The 21151-nt window shown below is 33.9% G+C and overlaps 1 protein-coding gene across 5 annotated transcripts; it reads left to right on the top strand.

Annotated features, from left to right (window-relative positions):
• The first annotated feature begins 1574 nt into the window (after positions 1–1574).
• LOC18602498 (ARM repeat superfamily protein) lies at positions 1575–21037 on the top strand. 5 transcript variants are annotated; one of them, XM_018119688.2, is made up of 21 exons: positions 1575–1721; positions 1885–1963; positions 2240–2407; positions 3009–3083; positions 3617–3732; positions 4611–4725; positions 5023–5151; positions 10866–10913; positions 11281–11435; positions 11533–11729; positions 11820–12112; positions 12251–12400; positions 12484–12849; positions 12934–13083; positions 13889–13964; positions 15013–15140; positions 15264–15461; positions 16163–16303; positions 16379–16507; positions 19559–19759; positions 20511–21037. In XM_018119688.2, exons 3-21 carry the CDS (start codon positions 2273–2275, stop codon positions 20664–20666), a joined length of 2958 nt encoding a protein of 985 aa, XP_017975177.1. In that variant the 5' UTR covers positions 1575–1721; positions 1885–1963; positions 2240–2272; the 3' UTR covers positions 20667–21037. The 5 variants fall into 5 exon arrangements, with proteins under 5 accessions (XP_017975177.1, XP_017975181.1, XP_017975178.1 ...); XM_018119692.2 differs by having other exon boundaries at positions 12937–13083; XM_018119689.2 differs by having other exon boundaries at positions 1885–1958.
• Positions 21038–21151: the final 114 nt, after the last annotated feature.

Consider the following 21151-nt stretch of genomic DNA (forward strand, 5'->3'; position numbering starts at 1 on the left):
AATTTTTTTTTGAACTATTTAGTAAATTTTAAATTAATTTTTTTATTATATTTAATTAATTTTTTATATTTTTATTTTATATCAATAAGTTTTTATTAATAATTATTATTAGTCAAAAAATCACTTATAATTTTATATCATGTGATATTAATGTTAAATATAGATATGTTATAAATAATAATAACGTGATATGTTTATATAATATAATAACATAATCATATGACATTTTCACCATTACGTTAACTTCACGTAATATAAAAATGATAAAGTGATAATTAATCCTTAATATAATCATATTACTCTTTATTATCATGTCAAAAACTATATAATTCAAAAATATATATGCCTATGATTTTTTTCTTAATTCAACAAGGAAATTAAGATGGGCTTGGAGGGACAATTACTTGGCAAAAGTTGACTAATTATGTTTGTGATCAAAACCTCACCTAACCTAAGTATTTTGGTAAATAATGTGCTTAGATTGATACAATATTTTTGGGGAAATTTTAAAGTAATACTTTTGTTTTTTGGATAATAAAGATCAATCAAACTATTAAAGTTTAATTTATGGTAGTGGGTCCATTGGATTTGTTGTTACTCAATCATCATTATAGAGTTATGACATGACATATGTGCATGTGTAGACAAAGACATGAGTATTTGGAATATTCCTTGGAGAGTGAGAAAGGGACAATAATTAAAGGTAAGATGTTCAAATAACATAAAGTTGAAGATAAAAGTAAATAGTAAGATGACACATATACAATTAACACATCAATAAATTGATTTTCATAAAAAAATAATTTTGGATTAATATATTAATATAAATAATAAATGATCATATATAAGTCTTCCTTCTAATTTATTTAAAGTATTTCATCTACTACAAATGTATTTTATAAACATTATTTATCACTGTAAAAAGTCATGACTATGCAACACATCTATTAATGGAAACTTGTTATTGTAGTATATGAAGGATTGATCAAAATATTATCTAAGGATAGTTTGTTTATTTTTTTTATTTTATAAAATTTATTTTTGAACAAGTGTAATTTTTTTTAGTATTACACTTAAAAAATTTTTAATTAGACACTTTGACAATTTTAATACATTATGCCTTTAAAGAAATGTTAGAAATTTTAACAAATTTTGTGACATTGTATTTATTTTAATTAAATTGTGACAAAAATTATTTTGCATTTATTAACTTTGAAAAATATTGTAAAGAATTATTGTTTTATAAATTTATTTTTTTCCTGAGCAGTAATTTTGTCATAAAAGCTATTTTGTTTCTCTTTTTCTTATATTTTTATGTAATAATCATCTCTTTAAAAATCAAAAAAGAAAATATATAAAAGTAACAGTTAGATCCCTTAATTTTCGGAACCCTTGGGGTTTTGTCATCATTCGGCTGGGGGCATTTTTGATTTTCAATTTTGCAGTTTATATGTTCACGAAGAGACGCTAGAGTTACTGTCCAAATCATCAAACGGACCGCACTATATAAATGAGAGCGTCACACGTGGGCCATCATTCCGTTTTGAAAACCAACCGCTCTGTAAGTTTATCTCCATAGGTTTTTTAACACAAGTAAAAATAAAAAAAAATTTAATGAATTCATTTTCTAAAACATTAATGCTGGAATGAAAATGGAAAATCACGGTTTGGGGGGAGACGTCAGAAGCTTCTTCTCTTCCCCCAACTGGCGGTTTCTTGAGGTAAAAAGGATTTTGATTAGAATAAAATTACAGTGCAAAATTTAATTTGATGATAAATTTTATAATTATTTCTTCTGCTTATTATTACATAAAGTAGAATGAATTAGACTTTTATTTTCTGGAACTTATTCGTTGAACCGTTTTTCTCGTAATTCATTTTCAGCTTTCAGGGCTAATCCAGATCGCCGATCTGTTGAGCTAGTTCTTTATTTTTTGGTAAATTAAGAATTTCGAGCAGTTGGGTGGGTTTTTCTTAATTTTCAATAATTCTGCTTTCATTTTTTGCAATTGAAGTCTCATTTCTTTTTTGAAATAAAATATTTTTTTAAAGTTTGATGAACCTTAATTTTACCATGATTATAAGAAGGACACTATGATAAAAATATAGTTGATTTTTTTTTTTGCGTTGTTTTGAGTTTGATCAATGAGTGAATTGGCAAATTTTATTCATGTTTTATAATTTTTGGTATAGTATTCTTAGTTTAATTTTTTTTGGGGTGTTAAATTTGGATTTGCAGAGAATTGTGTGTTTGAGTTCCCATTGAAAAACAATGGGGGTAATGTCAAGACGGGTTGTGCCCGTCTGCGGTAACCTCTGTTTCTTCTGCCCTTCGATGCGTGCAAGGTCAAGACAGCCTGTTAAAAGATACAAGAAGTTATTAGCTGACATTTTCCCCCGTAATCAGGTATTGTTTCAGCTCATCTTTTTACAATTTGTACTTGAATTTTGGGCATTCCGGACTAGTTTTTTCTTTCGTGTTTGGTTCCTCGAGGAAATATTGCGTCTGGATATTTACTGTAGCTTGTTCATAGTTTTGTACTGATTGATTGATGATCATTGGTCTGTTAACTTCAGTTAAGTGTACTATGATAATAATATTGTCCTTATGTATAAAGCGATGACTTCAAAATATTAGTAGTTAATAATCTATTGTGAAAGACTGAAAGTTTACAGAAGTATAATTTGTATCTATCACAACTGCTGCTGCTATTCTGGTTAATGGCTGCATAAATTTCTATTGATGGCGGTAGAAATTTTATACATTGTTGAATGAAACCAACATCGAGGAAGAAGAGGCAATATTGCTAGTAGCGTCTTCTGAAAATTTGAAAATAAGGCATTTATGTGCTGCTTGCATGGTCTTTTCAGCTCTTGAAAGCTACTGTACCCCCTCATATAATCCCAGACGCTGGGCAGAATAAGGGAGAAAGGAAAAAATGAAAAAAAAATAAAGAAAGAAAAACAGTGTTTGATATGCTTACCATTTTTCCAATTACATTTGACAGGATGCTGAACCGAATGATAGGAAAATTGGGAAGCTTTGTGAATATGCTTTGAGGAACCCTTTACGAATACCAAAGGTATGGCTTTTCTTTTGGTTCATTTAGTATCAATTCCTGGTGGAGATTGATTCTAGTATGGAATTTCTAAATATTTTAATTTTTATCTATTTGAAATGTTGGTTTGACAATTTTGTAGGCAAGTTCTTATATCTATTAATTTGGATAAAAATATGAAACTTATAAGTGAGAATGTGGCGAACTGTTTTTCATAATCTTGGTTTCAATTTTACGAAGGTTAGTTACGTATGATATTTTCTAGTAGTTTAGGATTTAAATCTTGGTTTTTAAATGATTATTATATATATATATATATATATATTTTTTCTAAATTAAGGTGGTTTGCAATTTTTTTTTCCTGAAATGTTGGTAATTTTGTCAAGAAATATTTAAAACTGATTGAAAATTTTGAAATGGTATTAATCTTGGCACAATTCGAATTAATAGATTTATCCTTGAGATGTTTGAAATTTTCTGTATCCCATAATATATATGACTTTACTGAATTGTCTGTTGATTTTTTTCTCACATCTCTAAATAATTTGTCTGCACAGATTACAGGTCAGCTAGAGCAAAGATGTTACAAGGATTTACGTAATGAGAACTTTGGATCTGTAAAAGTCGTACTGTGCATTTATAGGAAACTGCTATCGGCATGTAAGGAGCAGATGTAAGTTTGAAGTGTAGAAATTTGAACATTTAATTGATCTAAATACTTTCTGGCATCATTTTTCCGGCGAACTTTTTTCTGGGGTGAGGAGCTCGGAGAGGGGAGTTTCAAAGAATGAACCACTGAATTTGGATAACAAATTGTTGGGTAGAGCATTAGATTTGGCTTGTTATTGCACATCATTGCGGCTTGTGTCCGGGGACCAAATCCTAGTATGGTTTAAACATTAGAAGATAGCTACTTATTAATTTATAGTCTATATAATTAACTTTCTTTTGTTATTGTATGAAGTTTTGCCTCGTGTTTGGTAGCATGGCAATTACGCCCAGTTAACTAACTGTGATTAATTCTCTACCAAATACCATAAAGATCGATATAAGCTTTGGTAATGTAAAGAATGTCTACAATTATTCTTTTAGTTTTTTTGGTTTTATAATTATAGAGTTACATTTGTTTGATAAGTAATGATTTAATGCTTGTTATATTTTTGTTGTGCTATTATAGTACTTAGGTGCAGATGTCTTTATAGAATAAGTTCTTTCTTTTATATATTAAGTTTTTAACTAAACTTTTTGAGGGTTTTGTTATTTTTAAAAGTTAATAACCATATTTTTCATAAAAAATAAACTGGGTTTATGATGTGGACAAGATCATGCTTATTGAAGGATTGAATTGTTTTTTAAAAACTGTTTTAGTAATTTTATCTATTTTCATGGGTTCAATGTTAATTTAGTAGTTAGGGAATTAATAGGGCATTTAGGGTAATATTCATTGTTTCATATATATGTTAATTTAGGAGGTAGACTTTAAGTATAAATATGAGCTACGTTTCTATACTTTTTATATGTGATATTCATGGGAGCACTTCATTCTTGCAGTCCACTTTTTGCTAGCAGTTTATTAGGGATCATTCGGACTCTTTTGGAGCAAACTCGACAGGATGAAATGCAAATTCTGGGTTGCAATGCTCTTGTAGAGTTCATAAATAGTCAGGTGTGTATGATGTAAAACAAAGCTCTGATCTGTTTGGTTCTATCTGTAGTATGAATATGCCAGTAGTACGTATATTGTGGCACTGGGTAACAGTTGCTAATTTGCCCTTAGAACTTTAAGCTTTCCATCATTGGGCTTTAAGTTTTTAAAGTAGACAACTTCTGGTGAAGGAGCTCTTCACTGATCTGATGAGTGGACGGAGATCTTCAAAGGCTTATTGCAAACTGACTATAGACTGGATACTTATATTAGCTGTAACTAGCAAAGCTATTCTAATTGTATGGGATTTGAAACTAGGTGGACGGTACATACATGTTCAACTTAGAAGGCCTTATTCCTAAACTTTGTCAATTGGCTCAAGAAGATGGAGATGATGATAGAGCTTTGCGTTTACGTTCAGCAGGATTGCAAGTATTGGCTTCCATGGTAATGTTGTCTCTTTATATCTTGAAACATTTTACATAAGAAAACTCTTTTGGCTGAATACATGCACTTTCATTAGTTCAAGCTAACTTTGTAGTCATAACTTTTCTTCTTTAGGACGCATAGATGGATATGCAAACCATCACTTGGTTTTTTTTTTTTTTGGTATCTAATACTTGTTGGAATTGTGTGCATGTCTTTCCAGTCTTGTCCTTATTGGCAATTTATCTACTCTGTTGATTTAGACTTGTTTCCAGGGATTTTAGTTGTTTAATTACTGGCAATGACTACTGTTTACCAGTATATAAAAGTATGGCTTTGTAAGATTATGATACAGCAGGTTGATTTAAATATTGTCAAGTAGCCTCTGCACTCTTCTACCTTTGTGCACAATCTAATTCCTCTGACGAAAGACATCATCTAAATTGAGGCTGGCTTGTACAATGTATATTACTGGGAAGGGGCTTTGATTTTTGTGGGGTTGTGTTTCATAAAACTAGGTTGAGGATGAAGGCTTAACAATTAGTTAACAGTTATAATGATTGAAGTTTTAGATTGACCTTTCTAGATTTGAAGGAAAGCGGTCCTATATTTTTGTCGAGTGAAGGGAAGGTTGAGGTTTTAGGACTAAACTAGTCTAAAATTTGTTATCGAAGGGGTAAGTTGATCAGGTGTTTCGGGTTGAATTACAGCTTTAATTAACCTGTGAATAGCCTTATGTTGTAAATGTTGAGTTGAGTTGAGTTGTAAACCTTTACAAGTCAGAATAAATAGGAGAATACTTCCTGAATTTTTCTTGTCAAGTTTTCCTTTTAAAATAATTTCTTATTCGGAGATTGTATTCATTATTGTTATTTAGGAAGAGAAAACTCAGCATATTTCATTCATAATATATCATTTATATATACAGCCTAAACATCTCTAAAATAGGAAAAGAATAAAGAAAATAAAATCCCTATAATTATGATGACTCCTAATCCCTATAATTATGGTGATTTCTAATTCCTATTATCACGTTTATTAATAAAAGAATATTTACACATTTCCTATTCTATAACACTCCCCCTTAAGCTAGAGCATAGATGTTAATCATGCCCAGCTTGCTACGAATATAATCAACTCGAGGTCCATTTAACGCTTTTGTAAAGATATCTCCTAGTTGGTCTTCAGTTTTAACGTATCCTGTAGAAATGAATTTCTGCTGAATCTTTTCACGAACAAAATGATAATCAATTTCAATATGCTTAGTTCGTTTATGAAACACGGGATTAGAGGCAATATGGAGAGCAGCTTGATTATCACACCACAGCTTTGCCGGCAAAGAAGACTTAAGACCAACTTCATTTAATAGCTGATACATCCATACTACCTCCCACAAAAGTTTGTGCCATAGCTCTGTATTCTGATTCTACACTAGACCGAGATACTACATTCTGCTTCGTACTTTTCCATGAGACTAGATTTCCTCCAATAAAAACACAATATTCCGTAGTGGATCTCCTATCACTCTTGGAACCTGCCCAATCTGCATCTGAAAAACATTCAATATTAGTGTGTCCATGATTTCCGTAAAATAGACCACATCCTGGAGCCCCCTTCAAATAACATAGGATTTGTTCCAAAGCTGCTCAAGGGTTAATTGTTGGAGGAGACATAAACTAACTAACAATGCTAATAGAGTATGCAATATCAGGACGAGTCACTGTAAGATAATTCAATTTTCCAACCAGCCTTTTATACTTTTCAGGGTCTTCAAACAATTCACCATCTTCTTTTGTAAGTTGCAAATTGGAGTCATTGGTGCATTTCACGGCTTAGCACCCAATTTTCTTGTCTCAGTAAACAAGTCAAGAACATATTTTCTTTGAGACAAGAATATACCTTTCTTACTCCTTGTCACCTCAACACCCAAAAAATACTTCAACAACCCCAAATCTTTTGTCTGAAACTGGGTATGAAGAAAGGATTTGAGAGATGAAATACCTGCAGTGTCACTCCCAGTAATGACAATATCATCAACATACACTATTAGTAAGATTATACCTACCTCGGAGTGTCTACAAAACACTGAGTGATCACACTTACTCTTCTTCATCCCAAACTCCTGAACTGCCTCATTGAATTTGCCAAACCAAGCACGAGGGCTTTGTTTTAGGCCATACAAGGATTTTCGAAGATGACAGACTTTTCCATACTCCCCCTGAGCAACAAACCTAGGTGGTTGCTCCATATACACTTCCTCCTGGAGGTCACCATGTAAAAAAGCATTCTTGATATCTAATTGATGTAAAGGCCAATCACAGGTAGCCGCCATAGAGATGAATAAACAAATAGAGGTAAGTTTAGCTACTAGAGAGAAAGTATTAGAATAATCAACACCATAAGTCTGGGCATACCCTTTAGCAACAAGACGGGCTTTAAGGCGAGCCATTGATCCATCAGGATTTACCTTTACAGCAAACGCCCATTTGCACCCAATAACTTTCTTCCCAGCAAGCAAATCTACCGAATCCCAAGTACCATTACCATCTAAAGCCATCATCTCCTCTACTATAGCAGCACGCCAACCAGGATGGGACAAGGCTTCATGAACAGTTTTAGGAATTGAACAGAATCCAAGGATGCAACAAACGAACTAGAAGAAGACAAGTGATCATAAGAAACAAAGGATGAAATAAGATAAGTACGCTAATGTTTACCTTTGGGAAGAGCAATAGGGAGATGAAGACTAGGATCAGGATCACTAGAGACTGGATCTGACGGCGAAGGGATTGGTAAAGGGCATGTGGTCTGAGCCTTTGGTCTTCTGGAATAGACTTGGACAATAGGTGGTTGAGCAGGTGTAGGATCAGGTGCAAGAATATCTATGGTACTGACAGAATGGGTTACAGTATAAACTAGTAGATCATCTTCCTTCCCTTGACTATCATAACTAGAAGATGAGGAAAAGAAAGGACTATTTTCAAGGAAAGTGATATCTGCAGAGACAAGATATCGGTTAAGAGTAGGAGAATAACATCTGTAACCTTTCTGAAGACGAGAATACCCAAGGAAAACACACTTGAGAGATTTTGGATCTAATTTGGTGACTTGGGGACGAACATCACGTACAAAACATGTACTACCAAATATCCTAGGTTCAATAGGAAACAAAGACTTGAAGGAAAAAGGACAGTATAGAGAATATCACCATGAAGGACAGAGGAAGGCATCCGATTAATCAGAAAACAAGCTGTGGAGACAACATCAGCCCAAAACTATTTAGGAACTTTCATTTGAAAAAGAAATGCTCGGGCTACCTCAAGGAGATGTCCATTCTTTCTCTCGGCAACTCCATTTTGAGAGGGTGTATCAATACAAGAAGATTGATGGAGAATGCCATTCTGAATCATATAGGACTGAATTTATCGGAAAAATATTCTTTGGCATTATCACTTCGCAATGTGCGCACAGAAACATTAAATTGTGTTTTTATTTCAACACAAAAGGCACAAAAAATAGAGAATAATTCAGAACAATTTTTCATTAAGTATAACCAAGTGACACGAGAATAGTCATCAACAAAAGTAACAAAGTATTTAAAACCAGATTTAGACATAATAGGACAAGGATCCCAAACATCAAAATGGACTAACTCAAAAGTGGACATAGCCCTTTTATTGACTCTAGACACTGAAGGGAGACGATGATGTTTGGCAAACTGATATGACTCACAATCCAATGAAGATATATTTTGAAATTGAGAACATAATTTTTTTAAGGAAGACAGAGAAGGATGTCCCAACCGACAATGCACCTTAAAGGGGGTCAATACACTTGAACAAGTAATGGATCTCGGCACCTGTGTGTCAAGGTAGTAGAGACCTCCAGACTCACGACCTTTACCAATAATCCACTTCGTCATAAGATCCTGAAATAGACAAAAATCGGGAAAAAATGAGATACAACAATTCAAGGCACGAGTGAGTTGATGGAGATATGATTAAAAGAAAACTTAGGTAGATTTAAGACATTGGACAATGAAATTGATGGAGCTGGATTAATAGTTCTAGAACCAAGAACACAAGAGGTTGATCCATCGACTAAAGTAACATTAGTGGAGGTTGTATGTGATTGGAAAGTGAAAAATAGATTCGAATTACCTGTCATATGATCTGAGGCACCAAAATCAATGACCCATTGGATGATGAGGAAATAAGACATGTAGTGGAGTTACCTAACTCGGCAATAGCTGTGATAGGAGAAGTAGTGGATTTTAATGATTCCTGGTACTAAGAGAATTGAGCAAATTCATCTGCAGAAACTAGAATAGTCTTATTAGAAGATGAAGTATTAGAAGCTGCAACATTTGCTGATTGACCTTGATAAAACTTATTTTGGAGTTTCCTACAAAAACGCTTTATATGGCCCGGCTCATGATAGTAATAGCACGCAATTCCTCCTGACTCTTGACTACGACTATCAACATCTCGGTTACGATTGCCCGTTCCTCCTTCTCTGTTACCACTTCTATTATACCGACGACTTACAAGAGCACTATTATTAGTCTGAGCCAATGTGAAGTTAGAGCTTTCTGTATGAAGTACTCTTGTAAAGGTGTCATGCAGAGAGGAGATCTCGGAACTAGAAAGAATCTGAGATTTGACAGTCTCAAGCTTTGAAGGGAGACCCGCAAGAAAACTCATAACTGCCATTTGCTACAGTTGAGCCTGTTGAATCTTCACATCTAGACTAAAAGGCAACAAAACATTAAGCTCCTCATAAATTCTTTTAAAATCCATAAAATAGGCTGAGAGACTTATCTTGTTTCTTTGCACGATATAAAACTTTACATACCTCATAAATACGAGAGATATTCCTTTTACCAGAATATAAAAAATCTAAATAATCCATGAACTCTTTAACAAACTCGCAATGATTAATCAGGCTAATAATCTCACTATTAATGGAATTTCGAATCTGTAGGAACAGCCGTGCGTCTTCCCTCATCCAGGTTTGCCTTGTATTATCAGTAGGAGGATCATTAGTAATATGATCATCCTTATCAATGCTTCTTAAATAGACCCGAACTCCAATCCAAATAATTGGAACCATTAAGTTTATGCTCTGTGATCTTTGTCATCACGAGAATCACATCAACCACTACCATTGATTTTTTCTCTGGCACAAACTCTGCCATCTTGAAAACCCAGTAAGAAACCCAACAAGAATACGAAACTCTCTTGTTGAAACCTTCCAGCGTGAAGACTAGAAGAGAAGACCAGAGTGAATCTCCGATAGATGGCCGGCGTGTGGAACTGAACCAGAAACTAAGAAGTCTGTTTCAAAGGAAACAGATCTGCCAAAACAGCTCTGATGCCATGTTATTTAGGAAAAGAAAACTTAGCATATTTCATTCATAATACATCATCAATATATACAGCCTAAACATCTCTAAAATAGGAAAAGAATAAAGAAAATAAAATCCCTAGAATAAAGAAAATAAAATTCCTATAATTATGATGATTCCCAATCCCTATAATTATGGTGATTTCTAATTCCTATAATCACGTTTATTAATAAAAGAATATTTACACATTTCATTTTCTATAACAATTATTATCATTCATTTCCTGTGCTTTTTTTCTCATTTAGTATTCTTTGTACTTGTATCTTGTTTTCTTTCACTTCCATTTCTGGTCAGTTACTACTTGCTCTTTCCCATTTCTTGTGCCTAGGTCTGCTTCATGGGTGAGCACTCTCATATATCAATGGACTTTGATAGTGTAAGTTATCATTTCTTATGGTGATGTTAGATGCATTCCTGATCTGATGCGATTTAACTGTGCAAATTTGGTGCTTGTTATTATAGTTGGAGTCTCTTTGGCCTCGCTAGAGCTTCAATAAAAATACTATTGAAATAGATTTTTGAAATGATTACAAATAACGAAGTTTTATTTTTGTCCATCCAAAATTTTGATTAATCTCTCTATCAGCTTCTTAGTTCAGCTAGAAGTTCCATTGTGGAGTTTCAGCTTTTAGCCTCTTGAACTTCTTTTCAATAGTGGAAACTAAAGCACACACTACACAGACATATATGCAGTATGTATTGGCACTTTTTTTCATCTTAAATTCTTTTTCCATCTTGTATAGATCATATCAGTGACCTTAGAAAACTACATGGATGTCCAAATGACCCCAGTCAATGCCAGTAAAGTGGAAGAAAATGGCTCTTCCTTCCCTGATACCAATGAGAAGGGCTCCTCCGCACCAAACCTTTTGATTAACTCTGACTTAGATCCAACCATGTAAGGCTCTATTTCAGTATTTCTCTTGCTGCATTCCATGCATTAGGAAAAATTTAAAGTTCAAATATCATCCATGCTTCATTTGGCTCTTTAACAGGGATACTTCGAAGAGTCCCTCTTACTGGGCAAGGGTTATCTTACGTAATATTGCCAGATTGGCAAAAGAAGCTACAACTGTCCGGCGTGTGCTTGAACCTCTTTTTCATAACTTTGATGCTGAAAATCACTGGTCCCAAGAGAAGGGAGTTGCTTCTTCAGTTCTAATGTCCTTGCAGTTGCTTTTAGAAGAAACAGGTTAATTTGGGAGTTTTAACATGCATTCTTTATTAAAGATCTTTTTTCTGATAACTCTCTGTAGATATAATAGTGTTTTTTTAATGCCAGGAGAGAAGTCCCACCTATTATTGGCTATCTTGGTGAAGCACATGGAGCATAAGAATGTAGCCAAGCAACCTGATATACAAGTTAACATTGTCAATGTCATCACACAACTTGCACAAAATGCAAAGCCTCAGCCCTCAGTAGCAATCATTGGTGCAATAACTGATTTGATGAAGCATCTACGAAAATGCCTGCAAAATTCATCTGAATTATCAAGTTCTGGGGATGATATTGATAAATGTAACACTGATCTTCAATTGGGCTTGGAAAAGTGTATCTCACAGCTCTCAAATAAGGTTGGGAATATGTTCTTGTGATCATCCAGATTTTACTTGAATATGATTATTATAAGATGCTTACTGAAGCTAGTTTTAGCATGTTTTTCAAATGTTCTACCATTTAGTTGAAACTTATTATCTATATGTATTTAACAGGTTGGGGATGTGGGACCAATTCTTGATATGATGGCTGTGGTACTAGAGAATATTTCGACCAACAGTATTGTTGCCAGGACAACTATCTCTGCCGTTCATCGAACAGCACAGATTATCTCTTCTATCCCAAACATATCATATCACAAGAAGGTGAGTGTTCTTGTACAATATACTGTTATATTTGTTCTTATCTTGTATGTGCATCTAAGTTCTGACATTGTAATCTGTTGTAGGCTTTCCCTGATGCTCTATTTCACCAGTTGCTCCTCGCGATGGCCCACCCAGACCATGAAACTCGAGTTGGGGCAAATAACATTTTCTCCATTGTGCTTATGCCATCGTTGCTTTCATCTTGGTCTGATCAAGATAAAATTACTTCTGAAGCTGTTTCTTGTGACTTATCATCTGCTGCATCCAAAAAGGTAAGGAGTCAAAGCTTCGCCTTTCAGGATGAAAGTAAAGACCAAGCAGAACACATTGATGGGAGACTAAAAGAAAATGGAAATCAAGCATCAGATATGGCTGTGAAAAAATCAATAATGTATCAGTCCCATGTGCGCTCATATAGCTTTAAGGATGCTCTGGGTGATGGAAAAATGGTGTGAAAGTGCTGTCTCTCTGTTGCTTAGTGTTATTACCAATTCTGATACAATTTAGTTCTCTTACATATCTTAATTTTTCAGCAGCTCAGTCACCTTCGATTAAGTAGCCATCAAGTGAGTCTTCTGCTTTCATCAATATGGGTCCAGGCGAATTCGGCTGAAAATACCCCTGCAAATTTTGAGGCTATGGTCCTTACCTACAACATTGCTGTCTTGTTTACCCGATCCAAGGTTAGCCATAATTTTACTGCCTTTGTTTCAAAATATTAGTCTCCTTTATTAATGCACAAGGTTTGAGAAATGTAGTTGATTTTTATTATATTACCCTACTCTTGATGATTGATTTTATTTTGTTTTGTTTTTGGTGATGATGTATGATACAGTAAAGGGTAGAATAGTGAAACTGACAACAAGTGATTGTTACCTTTGGTAATGAACAAACATTTTGAAACAACACAAATTAGAAGAATGGACAACTTTTTTTTATTTTTTATTTTTTGCAGAGAGAGTATCTGCTACTGCTAGTTGTGTTCAATTTGATTTTGGAAATGTCCTTTTCAAATATTATACAAGTTCTTAGATCTCACCATGGATGCTTTCCATGAGTGTAGAAAAGCACAAAAAGAAAAATGCTCAGTCTCCCTGCACTCTCTTTCTAGTCATCAGCACAATCTACCATTTCTGTATAACAACTAGAAAACTCAAAGTAAGATAGCAATTGTCAACCTTGTCGTTGCAAGCACCCAAGTTAGATTTATCAAGTATTTTTCAACTTGTTTCTGCTATGAGGTGTGGCATGGGCCATGAATTGGGTTGTGATAGAATGTGGGTTTTACCTTGAGATTCTAAGAGGGATGTCCCTGATCTTCTGTGAAAGAAGATTCCTTCTTTATCTTTTGCATTTTGCCTAGGAAACTTGTGACATATCTCTAATGCTATTAGATGTGACATATGTTTAATGCTATTAGAGCTTCTCTCTTTCCATTTTGGTGTCTATTCCTGAACTTGGTCTGTTGATAAATTTTGCTGATGACAGACCTCCAGTCACATGGCCCTAGTTCGGAGTTTTCAGCTCGCATTCTCCCTTAGGGGCATCTCTCTGGATCAAGAAGGTTTGTTGCATCTATCATTATTTGTAGTTATATTTTTTATAGAGTGAAAGAGCACAATGTTATACATATGTACATGCAGTAGCACTATGCTCCTTGTCTGTTTAGTCAATTGGAAGCCTCATATACTGGATTATCACATACACTTCTGCAATCTTATTTATCCTTGTTGGTTTTGTCTTAGAGATGCCACTTTAATATTGCTCACAGCCATCTCAAGCAACTAATGAAAACTCTGGCTCAGCAAAGTTTATTCCTTTTATTGCCCTAGATATTTACTAAATAACTTATATTAATAATATATGATGCTATCCCTGTACAGCTGTGCTGTCAATTAGAAGTCTTGTAGCACATGCATTGACATGCTTGCATGTTAACGTCAAGGATTATTCCATAAACTTACCTTAACTTGTATATCCTAGCTGATTTTGTATAAAAAATGCTCTCTTAATGTTTCTGGCAATCAACATAAAAGGAAAAGTGAAATAGAAGCTTAGGTTTATAATTTATGATTCTTTTCTTCACTCCATTTTTATTGAGGAAATCGTATCTATTTTAGCATTTAATGCCACTGGCTAAAGATGGTGTCAAACCAATTTGGTCTGCTTTCAAAGAATTTAATCTGAGTTGATCTTTTGGGCTTTTACTGAATTCAAACTTCATTTTCCTCTTTTTCTCCCTCATATCATCAAACAGCAATCCATATTTTATAACATTTACATAACTTTACTAGCTTTGTTTTCTCTGATAATTTATTTTAATACTTTTATATTAAATAAATAAAATGATTGCTTTTTATTTTTATCATGCCTACTGGGTGCAGAAAGGGCTAGTTAAAGGAGTGTGTAAGATCATGCACGTAATGCTAAAAATGGTAGTACCGAAAGATGGTTACCCCTGAATACCCTTTTTTCTAGTCTGTGGTTAGGAGAAAAAATTAATCTCCACAATGTTTATCCTTAGGATGTGGGGCTTGTTGCTTAACTTCTGTAGGCTTGTTAAATTTGGTAAAAACTGCTCCTGACATTTATGTCTTGCATGCTTGTTGAAGGAGGTTTGCAACCATCTCGCAGAAGGTCTCTCTTTACTTTGGCATCCTACATGCTTATTTTCTCAGCTAGGGCAGGCAATCTCCCAGAGTTAATTCCTATTGTCAAAGCATCTCTGACAGATAAAACGGTCATTTTCTTATCCTTAATCTATAGGAGAATGCCATTTCTATTGTTATAGCACTTGTTACAATCACTTTTTTTTTTTTTTGAGTCCACAGGCTGATATTTGAGTTTATCATCCTTTTCATAGGTTGATCCTTATCTCAAGTTAGTTGAAGATATCCAACTTCAGGCTGTTTGTGTGAAATCTGATGTGGATGGCGTTGCATATGGATCAAAGGAAGATGATCTTGCTGCATCAAAATCCCTCTTGTCAATAGAGCCAGATCCTCATTTGAAGGAGACTGTCATCTCCCATTTAATGACAAGATTTGAGAAATTGTCAGAGGTGATTTATCAGTTTCTTGATTATTACTTTATTTGAGGTTTATAGTGTGTCAGCTTCCCTAGCTCTATTGAAGTTTAGAAGTATCTACAACTGGAAATGACAAACTGTTACACCATCAGAGGTGGAGTGAGGGGGTGGTTCCTTTGGTTTTGATAATGTGACATTGATGTAGAATTTCTTTTTTGTAGTAATTAATGACAGTGTTGAACATAGGTGCTTTGGACTGGGTGATTAAGGATTCTTCATTTAATAAACATTTTATAAGAAAGGTTTTGGCTGTGAGCAGCTACTGTTGTTAACTAATAGGAAAAATTATCTGAAAACAGAAAGTGTTAGGAGTAATGTTACTTCGAATGCTGGCAGCTGCCGCATTTGATGAGATATAAGATGAACGGGTCTGAAGACAAGAAAAGATCTGGATAAAATGAGGGAATATAATCTTAACTTGCAAAATGCTTATCATCACTGAGTTATTGTTCCTCCCCCCTGCCCCCCACCTTTCTGGCGCGTCGCTTGTAAAAGGGTAATAACGACATTACCAATGCTCTTAGATTGCTATGGTAATGAGGTTGATTTAGTGTTCTATGATTAGTTGTTGCATGTAATTAAGTTGTTCCATTTTTCACATGAAAGGAATTAATAGCATTTATGGGAGCTTGTTTGCAACAGGATTCAAATTATCCCTTGTGTGTTTCTTCCAGGATGAATTATCAAGTATAAAGAAACAACTTCTGCAGGGCTTTTCACCAGATGATGCATATCCATTAGGTGCTCCATTATTTATGGAGACACCAAGACCATGTTCCCCTCTTGCGCAGATGGGGTTTCAGGCATTTGAAGAGGTAGATCTTGTTCAGATTACATTCTCTACCTCAACGCTGTGACATAGTTTGGTTGACTTGATGATTTGCTTTCAGATTTTGCCTTTAGCTGCAATGACAGATGAAGAAGCCTTCCCTGAAGCCAATGGAAGTCAGTCAGATCGCAAAACATCATTGTCTATCAGTACGCTAGATGTTTTAAGTGTCAACGAGCTTTTGGATTCGGTAAGATGAGTATTAATATGTTTTTATTAGTTTTTATATTTTGATTATAATTTGTAAATGAATTGGGAAACAATATAAATGGGTGGTATGCCTTTATTCAACACCATTGTTGACCAAGCTACTTATGCTTTTGATCCTTCATCTTGGTTTTCAGAGAGTGCATGAATCATTTTGGACATTTTAGAACATAAATTTGGGATGGGATAATAAACTAGGTTTGGGAGTCACATTATGAATAGGTTACTTTGTGTTGGTACCTTATGTTGTGTGCTTCTAGAAAGGTGTGGTGTTAGCAAAAAAATATAAGTTACAAAAATGTCTGCTCCTGAACCATTATGCTCATGCATGGATGATTTTTTGTGTAGAGATGAAAACCTACGAAACTAAACCTTGAAGGGTTTTCAATTTTGGCCAAAGATTCTAAATTTCCAATGTATTTCTCAACTATCTAGCACATATTCTCAAGCTTCACCATGCAGAAGTTGTTGAAACTAAAAGGTAAATTTAGACAACTATGAAATAGTTGAGATTTTAGATTTTCATTTTAATACATGGCCAAAAGGGATATGGAACATATTATGTGTAGAGTCACAGTACAGAATATGATGCTGTCATAATTAACTTACAAAAAATAGCAAATTAAAACCAAATTGAAACTTTTATGCACTTGTATGTGCAATCACATATGTAAAGTGGTTGGATGGGTTTGTATCACTCCAACATGCTGACTCTTTATTAAATGGTTAAAGTGAGTTAAAAGTTGTGCATTAAAAACCTATTTCTTTTCTATTTCACTCTGCTCTCTATTAACATTAATTTGGTTAGATTGAAATATAAAAACTATTTAATAGTAAGACATTTATTTTTATCGCACCAGTATTATGTAGATGCTGACAAAAAATATAAATAAGAAAAAAGTACTTGAAAAGACTGATTAAAGAATAGGTGAAATATATTTCTATTGATATGTATAAGAGTTACAAAGATATTGCTGAAGCATTCCCCTTGATTGCTATAGAGTGATTTTGAGTTCCTAAAGTATCTTGGCTGTTGAGAGGCTTGCCTTTCTTCATCTGAGGAGGAGTAGTTATACTTACAAAATATTAAATGGATACAGACTACTTTGTGATTGTGGGATAATGTGGGGATTTAACAATTGCATCTTGTTCAAAGTAATTACTGTTGCTAAATGATAGTGCAGTTTTGGTGTCTTTATTTTGTTGTAGGATTATTGAACTTTTGCTTTTACTTAAGGCTCTGTTTGGTAACTGAAATTAACTTAAGGGAAAATTTTTTCTGTGAAAAGCATTTTACTGGAAAATCCAATATTTTCTTTTCTGTGGATAAACTGGGGGAAATATTTTCTGTTGTTTGAATCACCCTGTAAAAAATATTTTCCACCATGACTTATCTTCAAAAAATTTCCACGACACCATGAAACATCAACATTTATCAATTTCCAACCATTGAAACCCATCAAAACACTAGAAAATCAACCCCCAAAAAAAAAAACCATAACTCCAATATCCAAAATCATTTCCATAAAGTATAAAAAGTAATCACAACCAATGAAGCCTGAAACTCCAACCTCAAAAACCAACAGAAAATCCACAAAAAAAAAAAAAAGCAAAAAAAGTAAAAGAAAAAGAAAAAATCAGTTCAAAAATGACAGGAACAAGTACAACTGTTGTTAACACTATAAAAATTTCAATATTCAATTATCCAAAAAGGAAATGGATTAATCAATTAAAAATAACTGAAAATGCATTTAAACATTGAGGATCTGAAAATCAGAACTTTGAAAAAGAGAGAGATTTGATGCTGAAGTTGAAGCTAAAGTGAAGATTTGTGGAAAGAAGAAGCAAAAGAGTGATTTGAAACTGGACTAAAGCTGAAGCAAAAGATACCTGGCAACAAAGCAAAAGTAAAAATCTATGAAATAACGAAGGAAGAGGGAAGAGCAAAAAAAAAAAGAGAGGGAAGAATCATGGGAGATCTATGAATATCATGGTGGTTGGTGATGGAGATAGGTTTGGAGTAGTTTGTGGGTTTGTTGAGGGAGATAAGAGCAAAAGTGTGGTGAAGTCTTTTTGAAATTGTCTTACATTGTGAAAAAATGGAAGATAATTTCCTGTCTTTTGCTTCAAGTTTTTCATTGCCTGGAAATTATTTTCAGTTGACCAAGCTATTTTCCCCTTTCCAAACACTGAAAAATGAGGAAATTGGCTTCCAGAACCATATTCAAGGTTATGAAATGGAGCTTTTACCTAAAAATCTTGTCAGACAACTTCCTTTTCCCTTGCTGTGTAGGCTTTGTCTGAAAAGCAAAGTGCATGTATAGATTTACATACAACATATAAACACGTATTATAGAGCATGCTAGACAGGATAATAAATAATATAAACTTTAAGCCATATTTTGACAAACTGGTAAATTGAGTTGAGTCAGATCAAATGGTTTTTAGTGTTACTATACTTATTTATGTTTTGCTGTGCAATATGTTTGGTTCTGTTTATAACTCTTTTGAATGTCCCTAATTTGATTTGGTTGGGAACTTGAGATTTTTTTTTTCTCAAAATTGAAAAACATACGAACTCATGCATAATCCCCCCCCCCCCCCCCCCCCCCCCCCCCCCCTCCCCACTGTTGTTTTCTGTGAGACTTTTTGGAGTGCGGATAAGATGGTCTTGAATTAGAGTTTTGATATTAAGTTTGAGGAAGGGCAGAATTTAACAAGTAAGAGTGGTCTGTTCCCATTTAGATAATTGAACTTGGAAGGAAACAGAAAACAAGACAGGAGTATGTGGGACTGATATGAGTGGATTTATCCTTTAAGTGTATACATGTTCTGTCAAATGTATTTACTGCTCATATCTTAATCAAAAGACCAAAATTTGTTATTACTAGGGGTTGGTATGATTATATCTATTTCTGGCTGTGGGTCCAGAGAATCAGTTTTCACATTCATTATATTTTAACCCCCATTATGTCTCGGGATATTTATCAAACTTTCATTTTCTGACAAAGTATATCGTTTGTTACTCCAATAGGTTCTGGAAACAGCCCGACAAGTTGCAAGCTTTTCAGTTTCCCCTACACCCATTCCTTATGACCAAATGAAGAGTCAGTGTGAGGCTCTTGTAACGGGTAAACAGCAGAAGATGTCAGTGCTTCATAGCTTCAAGCATCAACAGGATGCCAAGGCAACCTTGGAGAAAACTGAAAAGGAAGTCCTCTATTTACCAAGTGTGGTAAGTTGGTCTACACACATGTCAAATATCGTAATTTTTTGAATGGAATCTTTAATTATCCTTTAATTATTGCCACTTTCTTCCCTAAGCAAAAGCATAATCCGTAATCATCACGTTTCAGTACCATTGATAATGTTATACATAAAAAATAATAGTAGTATAATTGGTGATAGTTAATAGTATGAATTAGAAGAAAATAAAAAACAATAACAACAATAATTTTTTCTGATATTTTTTCAATTTATAGTGGTTTCTGTTCTAGGTTAAATTCCAGAAAATTCTTTCAATTTCCTACTAAAATGATCTCTTAGTAGTTTCAAAACAGCAGTTTCTGTTGTTATGATGTTTGCATAGCTTGTGGTTCCTTTAGCAAAATAATGGCCATATGTATTTGGTTTATGGAAGCTAAATGCAAATTCATCCTGATTAAGATGGTAACCCTTCTTTCAAAATTCATTAACCTGTCTGGTAATTTGTCATTTGCCCAAAATCTGAGAGGAAGAAAGGAATTACATGATTTGGATACATATTTTATGTCCTTGATTTTAAATTGGGTTTGTCTATTAGACTGCATAGGATTGTAAAAGACTTTTTTTCACTTGTGCTTTTGAAGAGTTCAAGATATGGGAATCTTTGTCAAATTATATGTTAAGGAATTGGCGTGCACTAACAGCGTGAGTTTAATCAATTAAATGATGTTGATGCAACCAATAATAGTAATTTTTTTGTGGATGGTTATCTTCTATTTCAGAAAATGGAGTTTTCTGAAGATCGGAAGTTAATAATCAGGGAGCAAGGTCATGTAAGGGGACAGCTTGCTCTCTGTTCACAAGAATTTGGGCAACATTCTTTCAGATTACCACCATCAAGCCCCTATGACAAGTTCTTGAAAGCAGCTGGATGCTAAAGAGGTTGGGTGTGTTTTATACATGAATATATATATATATATATATGTAACAGTCTATATATTTTACGTTCAATTCTTTTCATTTTTTTGTTACCATGGAAGCTCATTCTAGGCATTTTCTACCTTGTCACCCCAAAATGGAAGAAGAGAGGTAGGATGGGCATAATATAGTGTTGCTTGAACAAAAATATTTCTTAATGTTTAAAGCACGTACTTCACTGCAGCATATTGTACAAGAAGAGCAATCTAGGACTCAGATTCTTTGTATGACTTAATGTAATTTTATCCTTTGCAAGTTTTGGCTTCCCCTCCCTTTGTGTAAATTCAAACATTTAGCAGTTGATGAACCAAGAAAGGTGTGTCCATTTAAAGTTGTATGTGCCCTAATTATCTCTTTATTTTTCTTTTCCTTTGAAGTTGTATGTAGAGATTGGTGGATGATTTTTCTGTTCTTTTTCTATTATTATTATTATTTTTTTATGGAA

The sequence above is a fragment of the Theobroma cacao genome, chromosome 4, assembly GCF_053813885.1.
Source record: "Theobroma cacao isolate CCN51 chromosome 4, ASM5381388v1, whole genome shotgun sequence".
Taxonomy (NCBI): Eukaryota; Viridiplantae; Streptophyta; class Magnoliopsida; order Malvales; family Malvaceae; genus Theobroma; species Theobroma cacao.

Coding starts and splice junctions, on each gene's coding strand:
- LOC18602498 (XM_018119688.2), top strand. CDS start 2,273: ATGGGGGTAATGTCAAGACGGGTTGTGCCCGTCTGCGGTAACCTCTGT. Junction 4,726..5,022: donor TAGAGTTCATAAATAGTCAG/GTGTGTATGATG, acceptor ATTTGAAACTAG/GTGGACGGTACATACATGTT. Junction 15,462..16,162: donor GATTTGAGAAATTGTCAGAG/GTGATTTATCAG, acceptor TGTTTCTTCCAG/GATGAATTATCAAGTATAAA.